Source organism: Erpetoichthys calabaricus, chromosome 6 (assembly GCF_900747795.2).
Source record: "Erpetoichthys calabaricus chromosome 6, fErpCal1.3, whole genome shotgun sequence".
Taxonomy (NCBI): Eukaryota; Metazoa; Chordata; class Cladistia; order Polypteriformes; family Polypteridae; genus Erpetoichthys; species Erpetoichthys calabaricus.
In genome coordinates this window covers 46,757,432-46,768,732 of record NC_041399.2, presented here as the reverse complement: position 1 = coordinate 46,768,732, position 11,301 = coordinate 46,757,432, and the positions used below count along the sequence as shown (strand labels likewise).

The 11,301-nt window shown below is 39.2% G+C and overlaps 1 protein-coding gene across 1 annotated transcript in view; it reads right to left on the bottom strand.

The window, feature by feature from the left end:
- Positions 1–5,196: 5,196 nt before the first annotated feature.
- Positions 5,197–11,301, bottom strand: part of sdcbp (syndecan binding protein (syntenin)) — a 48,452-nt gene continuing 42,347 nt past the window's right edge. Inside the window, exon 10 of the mRNA XM_028803558.2 lies at positions 5,197–10,856. Coding sequence (XP_028659391.1) covers positions 10,802–10,856 — 55 coding nt within the window. The 3' untranslated portion in view covers positions 5,197–10,801. The remainder of the gene's footprint in view (positions 10,857–11,301) is intronic.

The following is an 11,301-nucleotide window of genomic DNA, read 5'->3' as shown; positions in this document are numbered from 1 at the left end:
CTCTAAGAAAGGAGTTCTCCTTTAGTACAACTGAATAGCCAGCCATTTATGTGTCAGTGCCCCAATTTGTCAAGTGTCTCAAGAGAAAACAGACCTGACTGGCTGAAAATTCTCAGACTGATGCAAATTTGGTCCCACTTTTAGGAGTAGAACTAAAAGCACTTTATCAGTTTTCCTAATTTGGGAAACTTCTCCTATTTTACCATAAATTGGAGAGCTCATGAACTGTCCTAACCAGAAGATGGCAGTCAAGCAGAGATTGTCACACACATTCCAGGACAGGCTGAACATTTTGGAAATGCTAGCTAGACAACAATGAACTTGTAAAAAGACACCAATTATGCAGAGATGGAATGATATACTGCTCAAAAAAAATGAAAGGAACACTTTTTAATCTGAGTATAACATCAAGTCAATGAAACTTCTGGCCTATTGATACGTACAGTGCATCCGGAAAGTATTCACAGCACATCACTTTTTCCACATTTTGTTATGTTACAGCCTTATTCCAAAATGGATTAAATTCATTTTTTTCCTCAGAATTCTACACACAACACCCCATAATGACAACGTGAAAAAAGTTTACTTGAGGTTTTTGTAAATTTATTAAAAATAAAAAAACTGAGAAATCCCATGTACATAAGTATTCACAGCCTTTGCTCAATACTTTGTCGATGCACCTTTGGCAGCAATTACAGCCCCAAGTCTTTTTGAATATGATGCCACAAGCTTGGCACACCTATCCTTGGTCAGTTTCGCCCATTCCTCTTTGCAGCACCTCTGAAGCTCCATCAGGTTGGATGGGAAGCGTCGGTGCACAGCCATTTTAAGATCTCTCCAGAGATGTTCAATCGGATTCAAGTCTGGGCTCTGGCTGGGCCACTCAAGGACATTCACAGAGTTGTCCTGAAGCCACTCCTTTGACATCTTGGCTGTGTGCTTAGGGTCGTTGTCCTGCTGAAAGATGAACCGTCGCCCCAGTCCCAGGTCAAGAGCGCTCTGGAGCAGGTTTTCATCCAGGATGTCTCTGTACATTGCTGCAGTCATCTTTCCCTTTATCCTGACTAGTCTCCCAGTCTCTGCCGCTGAAAAACATCCCCACAGCATGATGCTGCCACCACCATGCTTCACTGTAGGGATGGTATTGGCCTGGTGATGAGCGGTGCCTGGTTTCCTCCAAATGTGACGCCTGGCATTCACACCAAAGAGTTCAATCTTTGTCTAATCAGACCAGAGAATTTTCTTTTTCACGGTCTAAGAGTCTTCAGGTGGCTTTTGGCAAACTCCAGGCGGGCTGCCATGTGCCTTTTACTAAGGAGTGGCTTCCGTCTGGCCACTCTAACATACAGGCCTGATTGGTGGATTGCTGCAGAGATGGTTGTTCTTCTGGAAGGTTCTCCTCTCTCCACAGAGGACCTCTGGAGCTCTGACAGAGTGACCATCAGGTTCTTGCTCACCTTTCCTGACTAAGGCCCTTCTCCCCGGATCACTCAGTTAAGATGGCCGGCCAGCTCTAGGAAGAGTCCTGGTGGTTTCAAACTTCTTCCACTTACGGATGATGGCGGCCACTGTGCTCATTGGGACCTTCAAAGCAGCAGAAATTTTTCTATAACCTTCCCCAGACTTGTGCCTCGAGACAATTCCTTTGACTTCATGCTTGGTTTGTGCTCTGACATGAACTGTCAACTGTGGGACCTTATATAGACAGGTGTGTGCCTTTCCAAATCATGTCCAACCAACTGAATTTACCACAGGTGGACTCCAATTAAGCTGCAGAAACACCTCAAGGATGATCAGGGGAAACAGGATGCACCTCAGCTCAATTTTGAGCTTCACGGCAAAGGCTGTGAATACTTATGTACATGGGATTTCTCAGTTTTTTTATTTTTAATAAATTTGCAAAAATCTCAAGTAAACTTTTTTCACGTTGTCATTATGGGGTGTTGTGTGTAGAATTCTGAGGAAAAAAATGAATTTAATCCATTTTGGAATAAGGCTGTAACATAAGAAAATGTGGAAAAAGTGATGCGCTGTGAATACTTTCCAGATGCACTGTAAGTAGCAGAGGGAGTTGTTAATCAGTTTCAGCTGCTTTGGTGTTAATGAAATTAACAACAGGTGCACTAGTGGGGCAACAATGAGATGACCCCCAAAACAGGAATGGTTTAACAGGTGGAGGCCACTGACATTTTTCCTCCTTATCTTTTCTGTTTCCTCACTTGTTTTGCATTTGGCTACGGTTAGTGTCACTACTGGTAGCATGAGGCGATACCTGGACCCTACAGAGGTGACACAGGTAGTCCAACTTCTCCAGGATGGCACATCAATATGTGCCATTGCCAGAAGTTTTGCTGTGTCTCCCAGCAGAGTCTCAAGGGCATGGAGGAGAGTCCAGGATACAGGCAGTTACTCTAGGAGAGCTGGACAGAGCCATAGAAGGTCCTTAACCCATCAACAGAATGGCATCTGCTCCTTTGGGCAAGGAGGAACAGGATGAGCACTGCCAGAGCCCTACAAAATGACTTACAGCAGGCCACTGGTGTGAATGTCTCTGACCAAACAATCAGAAACAGACTTCATGAGGGTGGCCTGAGGGAGTGACGTCCTCTAGTGGGCCCTGTGCTCACTGCCTAGCATCGTGGAGCTCAATTGGCAATTGCCACCCTGAGCACATGTGACAGACGTGAAATGGTCCGGAGAAGCCGTGGAGAACGTTATGCTGCCTGTAACATCGTTCAGCATGACCGATTTAGTGGTGGGTCAGTGATGATCTAGGGAGGCATATCCATGGAGGGGTCTGCTAGAGCCAATCCCAGCCAACACAGGGCACAAGGCAGGAACCAATCTCGGGCAGGGTGCCAACCCACCGCAGGACACACACAAACACACCCACACACCAAGCACACACTAGGGCCAATTTAGGATCGCCAATTCACCTAACCTGCATGTCTTTGGACTGTGGGAGGAAACCCACGCAGACACGGGGAGAACATGTATTATTATTCATTTTATGATTATTATTATTATAATCTTTGTGGTGAACCCTTAGCATCAGTATCAGAAAACTACAAAATGCCTTCATGAGTGGCATTTTGCTGTTCGGGTGCCGTAATATTCTTGATGTCATTCGTTGAACTCGTACTCCTAGCTAGGAGTCCATGTAGGATGCTTCAGAACTACTTCTCATGTCCTACAATGGGGAAGGACAGATTCTCATCCTAGTTAGAATTCAGTGAAATTCCCAGGAGTAATCGTGAGATGCTTGACAAATACTGGCCAGGTATGTAGCCGGATTCTCCATGTTACAATAAGTGAAGAAGGATGAGGCCATTAATGTTTTCCTGCTGCTGATGACAGGTCCTTGCAGCGTGTGGATGCACTGCTAGAATGGCTACTTTAGGAAGATTTCTTGACCAAACAACTGCAATTCAAACACAGTTTTGCTGCTCAGTCAGTGGCCTGTGTAGAAGGGATTTCTCAGCTGTACACCCAACAATTGTTTTTGTCCGTGTGTTTTAATAATTGGATAAAGGAATTACAAACAAAGTATAAATGAGATGTTCAAAAATGTAAATGAGGAACACCAACCTTCCCAACACTGGCAATCACAGCCTAGTATGAAGACCATTAAAATCTATGCCTCTTTTGAAATTAGCATATACAGTACAATCAACGACACAATGGAGCTTCAAGTCCAAACACTCTCTATGAAAAAAGAAATCCCTCATGGGAGGATTCTCTGACCATCTGATCAGATTACTTCACCTTGTACTGAACACAGAAGCCTCTTTCATTTATTACCTACCATTATGTTCTCGGGTTGCATCATTGTACAGTACACCTCCCTTTATAGTCTGTCAGTTTCAGAGCTCTCTGGATACAAAACCCTGGCGCTGGCTTACTGTGATCTTCAGGTCTTTGCTCACCATATGCATCTTTACGGCTGGCCTGTGTGAGTAATTTGAACACAGCATTACAAAAGAGTAGTTTGTCAGCTCTGCTATTGCATTATTAGAAAAACCGTGATTACAAACGCTAAATTCCCCTTTAGTAACTGAAATGGACAGAAGGCTGAGTCCTGCCATCGTTAGGGTTCCAGTTTTGGCCTTAACCTACAGGTCTTTTCAGTTGTGTGTGTACCTGTAGGGTTTAGGATGTTAAACTGCTGTACTGAGGATCTGTATTTGTAACATACAGTACTTATGATGTTTTCATGCCAGTAAATATGCTTTGGTATTTTACACCAGATTGCATCATTTGAACATTTCAAATTGCTAAATCTTTATTTTGCTGTTTTGGAATAAACTCTTCTTCTCCTTGTTATAGTTCTTAGGGAGGACAAAAAATTCAGAACGTGTCAGTCTAAATAAAATGAGAGGATAGTCTGTATTTAGTAAAACACCACAACACACTCTGAATAGGAGCGCACGCTGATCCAGCGCATTGCCGCGCCCATCACATGACAAAAGAACTCAGGATCCCAGATTAGGACCCGAGTGCAGCCATGAGACAGGTGACACCTCAGCACCACACAAGTTCAGATGGAATGGACCAGTGTGAGGTGTTTTATGGTGGCTGGAGTGCCAATTCTGCCACCAACCCCCAGGTTTTCCATGCAGGGTTGGATGGAGATTAACGTCATACCCAGGACGGAGCAATTGCAGGTTAAGGGCCTTGCTCAAGGGCCCAATAGAGTAGAGTCACTTTTGGCGTTTATGGGATTCGAACTGGCAACTTTCCGATTACCAGTGTAAATCCCTAGCCTCAGAGCCACCACTCCGCCTAATCAATGCCTAAGGTAGAATTAAAAATGGGACACGGTTAAACCTGACGCAGCCTAAGATATTCATATGAAGTTCTAAATTCCTAAATGAGTACAATAGGCCATTCAGCCTAAGATAACTTGTTAAAGTCTACTCATCTAATGTGTACAGAATATTGTCAAGATTGGGAAGTCCTCAAAGTACTACGGTCAACAACACTGCCTGACACAAGAATCAGGTTAAAATAAGAATTATCTACCAGAGATGAATAAATACAATGAAGGTCTGTCCAGCTCACTAGGGATGGAAACATGAATTCTACAGGAAATAAAAAGAAAAAAAAAACCCTGCACCAAGAATCATTTTTAATAATGATGAGATACGTATTTAATATCTAGACAGTTGAAGAGAAATGTGCATTCACGGTTGAATGTTCAGAACAGGACACTTTTATTTTAAAGCAAAACCAATAAAAATGATGACATGTTCACAATTTCTTAGTATCACAAAATGAACATCTTCAAGTCAAACTAAAAAGCAGCAAGAAAACAAAAGGTTCAGCACATCAACATCTGACTTTATGTTCAGTAAAATAAACAAGTTGCTCCCCCATTAACAAACAATTAACAAACTCTTAAAAATATTCTCGTTTTAGAAACTTTAGTGTTATTACTATTTACACATAAAGGTACATTTCCTTATTAATAAAGCAAGTGTGAAGTGAAAAACATTTCAAAAAACAAATGTCTGCAAACAGCAAACTCCACCAGACAATGCAAGCTTACCTCGTACTGAAAATGAATCCTGAAATCTTTCATACAACTTATATTTTTGTTCAAAGCACTTTAAGACAAAAGGTCAGAAAAACTAAAGTATTAGAGAAACTCACAAGGTGGTTTTCAGATTTTCTTTTAAGGCAGAAAATACAATGCAAACGTACTAATAGGAATAAAACTGTAAGACACCACCTTATTTCAGTTTTAGACAAATATGAAAGAGTTCAGTTAAGCACACAACAGTGAGATCGTCTGGTTTTTTGGGGGTTTTGTTTGTTATATGTGTTGGGTGGCACACACAAACTGTAAATGTTTGGGATGAGTCTGCAATAGAAATATAAAAAGTAAAGTACATCTGCTCTTAACATCGTTATAAATGTGTGTCCTTTTCACCCTATGCCAGGTTGTTAGTGCCTTTTGAAAGGTGCGTTGACTTTTTCAGAAAAATATTTGTGCAGAAATTCAGACGTAATGTTAAACTGACTCACTTAGTGAACAAATCTAATTTATTAAAACTACTACTGAACTCATTCCTAGTATATGAATATGCAAGTACAGTAGAGCAGCACATTTTTCTCTCGCCCAGTAATAGTATTGTCATGTCATGTGTGCAGAGGATTAATGAAACTTTTACTTGCATTCCAAGTAAAATGCAACATTTTGACACTCTTCAGTGCCGTGACAAACAAGAATACTTGCAATGGAATGTCCATTAAAGCGTGTAACTTTATTTTACTTAATAGAAACCACAAAATTCAGCTTACTTGAGGTACTTCTTACTCCCTTGCCAGTTATGTTTCCCATTCGTGAAATCCTGTGGTGTGCAGGATTTCAACTGAAAAAACGCACTCACTCAGTAAACTGACTACCATGATGACACGTGGTCTACTCTGTCAATGAATGATTGCATGGGAATGCCCATTTTATAGAATCAATCGCCCAACGAGTATTTGAACTGTTGTGCTGATCTCATCATGGTGTGATTCTTTCACTGGATTTCTCACACCTTAAGTCATAAATAGAGAAGTCAGCCCACAAACGTGTGCTACTGGTATATGCTATGCCATTTCTGAATTTTTTATTTTATTCTTACATGGTCTGCTGCATCAAAACAAAATTACTGTGCAACATTCTGCTCATTTTACATTAATCCACAGCTTAAATTTGAGCATAAAGAAAGTTATTAATCATGAAAAAATTAATAAAAATAAAAAATGCAAAGTAAGAAAAACTCATACACGTGACAAAAAGCAGCCTCACTGTACACTGCACTTATCCATGAACTATCCATCCATCCATCCATTTTCCAAAACACTGAATCCGAACACAGGGTCACGGGGGTCTGCTGGAGCCAATCCCAGCCAACACAGGGCACAAGGCAGGGAACCAATCCCGGGCAGGGTGCCAACCCACCGCAGGACACACACAAACACACCCACACACCAAGCACACACTAGGGCCAATTTAGAATCGCCAATCCACCTAACCTGCATGTCTTTGAACTGTGGGAGGAAACCGGAGCGCCCGGAGGAAACCCACGCAGACACGGGGAGAACATGCAAACTCCACGCAGGGAGGACCCGGGAAGTGAACCCGGGTCCCCAGATCTCCCGACTGCGAGGCAGCAGCGCTACCCACTGCGCCACCGTGCCGCCCATCCATGAACTAATTAAGCAAATAAAACTAACATTTGGGTTCAGTAATACTTCATAATTTTCATTATTTTTGAAATTCTTCAAATTGACAAGGACTACAATTCATGATTATTGTTATTTGCATACACCAAATCCAGCTCCACATCTGCACATTACTTATAGATGCGTTTCATAATAGCTAGTCTTCAGAATCTGCATAATATTTCTACATTTACTTAGCAGAAAAACTTTAATCTCTAAAGTATAGACTGGCTGCATTATAATCCACCACTTCTGAATATACAGTATTTTACAGGCCGCCTTCCTTTGAAAGACCCTCGACAGCCACATGAAAATAAAATCCTTTGGGAATATCAATCAATATATACTGCAATCATAATCACTTTATTTAAATAAATTTATTATTGAGTTATTACTAGCGCATGCACAAAAAACGTTGGCTAAGCATCTTAACTCATGTACTGCAAACATTAAAGGACCATGTATACAGTTGTGGCCAGAAGTTTACATACCCTGTCAGTTTGTAAGATGTGTATGATTTTTAAAGAAACATTGAGTGATCAGACAAAACACATTTATTTTTAACGGGATTCAAATGAAACTATTGCACATCACAGAATACTAAAATCATTAAACAAAACTCAGCTATAAAGGAAATAATAAGATGATCCTGTTCAAAAGTTTGCCTACACTTTAATCTTAGTATTGTGTATTGACCCATTAAGCATCAATGGTGGCTTGCTGTCTTTTATGATAGCTGTGAGTGAGGCCCTTTATTTTCTCAGGTGGTAAAGCCGTCCATTTTCCTCAGCAAAAAAAAAAATTCAGGTTCTGTAAATTCTTTTAGTTGTCTTGCATGAACTTCATGTTTGAGATCTCTTTAAAATGGCTCAATGATGTTGAGGTCAGGAGTCCGTGATGACCATGGCAAAGCCTTTACTTTTTTCTGCTGAAGCCACTGAAGGGCCAACTTGGCCTTATGTTTCGGATCAATGTCATGTTGGAAAGTGCACCTCACACGCAGCTTTCAGGTGGATGAATGCAAATTTCCCTCTAATATTTTGTGAAAACAAATGATGTTCAACTTGCCTGCAATCTGAAATAAATTTCCTCACCCACAAAAACAGCCGAGATCCATCTCCATGCTTTACAATACAGATGGTGAGGCTCTATTCACAGGACTTGTTGATTTCTCTCCAAACATAACATTCATGGTGGTGACCATACAGTTAAATTTTGGCCTCATCACTCTAAATGATTTCATTTCAGATGTTTTATAGCTTCTCTAAATGCTGTTTGGTGTATTGTCAGCAGGCTGTTTTCTGGCATTGGTGCAGCAATGACTTTGACTTGCAAACAGTTTCTATTCAAGTATCTCCTTACTGTGCATGCTGAAACAGCAACTACACTATTTCAGAGAAGCCTGTATTTCAGTTGAAGTTGCTTGCAGTTTTTCTTGACATTTTGAACAATTTTCCTGGCAGCTGTGTCTGAAAACTTTCTTGGCCTAACAAATAGTGGCTTGGTGTTAACATAACAACCTATTTTTCCACTTCTTGATCAGATTTTGAACTCTAATGATTTGCATGTTCAAATCACTGGATATCTTGTTATATCCTTTTCCTGATTTATAAAGTTGAACTGCTTTTTCTCACAGATCCTTTGACAATTCTCTTTCTTTCTCCATGCTTCAGTAGCTAGCAAAAGAAGTACAGCCCTGACTGAAATACATAAGGGTTTCTGAAGAGCTAAAAAAAAAACTCACTGTAATTAATGTCTATAAAATAGCCAATCAAACAAGGCACGGGTATGGGTACTTACCTTCATAGCCATCTTAACCAATGTGTGTATATTATCAGGCATATAACATTAACATTCAATGTTACTTAAACTTCTGTGTGATTTCATTTAACATTAGGATTACTAATGGACAGACACAATTCTGTGATGACAAATACTGTAGTTTCACCTGAGCACTGCTTCTAAACAAAAGAATAGTGTTTTGTCTGATCATTCCTATTTTCCAAAAATGGCTAACATTTTACAGATTCTGCCAGAAATATGTAAACTTACAAGAACAACCAGTATCCCAGCCAGGGCATCCGCCAAGTATCCAATCAACATTCAGAGGGGTCAAAGGTCAAAATACAACTTAAAGTATGACAAGTTGCAGACTGAAAGAAAATGCATGTAACCCTGGAAAGACACTGGGCCTCTTGTTCAGCACAAATCAGTACCAGAGGATTGTGTGTGTGTTTGTATTTGGGGGGATATGCTCATTCATCAATAACTGCTTACTGACAAAATATCTTCAAAGACTAGCTATCATAATGAACATGCAACAATAAATCTCACAGGCATGCGCACACCCCGTACTATCACTGTATAAACTGATTCGTGTCTCAAGATTTTCAATTACATGAGCTTTGCATGTAAATTTGTGATAATATACAGAATTAAGTCTAGAAAGAATCCAAATCTGTATGCTATATACAGAGTCTTCTCTAAACTACTCTAACCTGAGATGAGATACACCAGTACCAAATGGTTATAGTTGTTACTGTATGTAGTAAAATACTTGTCAACCCCCCAAAAGTATTAAAATTTCCAGAATAAGATATCTATGTTTATGTCGATGTATGTTTAGACTTTATATTGAATAAATCTTAATTATTTTAATTACAGCATATACCATGAACACAAATGTATAGATTCAAATCACTTGTCAAAATAGCTTCCTTGAAATTTAGAGAGTGAATTTGGTTAAAATAAATAAATAAATTTATATTAGATATATATCTCCAATCATTTGTTGTCTAGACCTTGTTAAGTCCATTAAAGTGTCACATGGAGCTGGAGCTTATCTCAAAATGCACAGGACATACAACTGTTTTACTGTATGACATGAAAACACACCAAAACATCAACATTTCTATATATAATAATATTAAAGTTTATTTATATATATATTAGTGCCTTTTAAAGCCAATTTACAGTAATTTATTAAGCTAACCTGCTTGTCTTTGTAATGCAGAAGAAGCTATTGTCCCCTGAGAGTATCCAAATGCTTGAGCAAAATCTCCGGCACTATGAACTATTCACTGTGCTACCATGCTGTCCAATATCCAAAATAATAATGACTTAATTAACTATGATTCTGTGGAGGAAAAATAACTTTGTAAGCTTTTTAAAAACAAAACAGCAAAAACTAAAATATTTTCAAAATAAATGAAGAGAGCAGCATAATAAAACTAGTATTAGTGGTGTAACCAAATATATTTATGCTTTTGTCATGGTTTCCATTTTATTACATTACTGTATTACCAACCTACATGATTTTATTTTTTAAAGACCCTAACACCCTGCATTTAGGCACAGATTATCTGTAGAATATAGAAAGGACAGCATTCAGAACTGTATATACAGATCAGTGTTGTGCATTTTAGTAATTCATTCATGCAGTGGCCCCTTAGCTAAATGCTTGCTTGCATGATATGAAACTGCTGAAAATACACAGAGGCAGCAACCTGGAGGATAAAGACAGAGAACTGCAGGCCAGGGCCAGCTAAATGGCTGATCTTCCAAGAATGTCAAAGACTGCCGTACACTAAACTTCTGGAACTGAGTGATCCATGAGGCTCTTCATAATCTTTGATGACATCCTAAAATAAAATCAAGAGTTAGCATTTAAATAAAACCATTACAACCGCAATTAATTGAAAATTACTGTAAATACTTCATTTTATTAATTTGAAATACAGACATGAAAAGGATCTCAAATTTGCCCTGGAAATGTATCGGTCATTTTTAAAATGGTGTTCTACCTGTATAATAATTTTCTCTGAGTTTAGTGCTCATAGTAGGTTTTAAAATACGGTATGCATGACAGTTCCACTAAAACACAGAAGATCATCTGTAGATAATTCTCCTCAACATCTAACATGCCAAAAAAATTATCAGCAAATCAAAAGTGAGATTCTGAATTAATGGTAACACATTAAATTAAACAAAAAAAAAATACTGATTAGTGTGTAAATAGTAAAGCTGAACTCATTCACATTATTTCAAACTACAGATGACTGCTTTAGCTCTGGTAGTAAAGAAGAG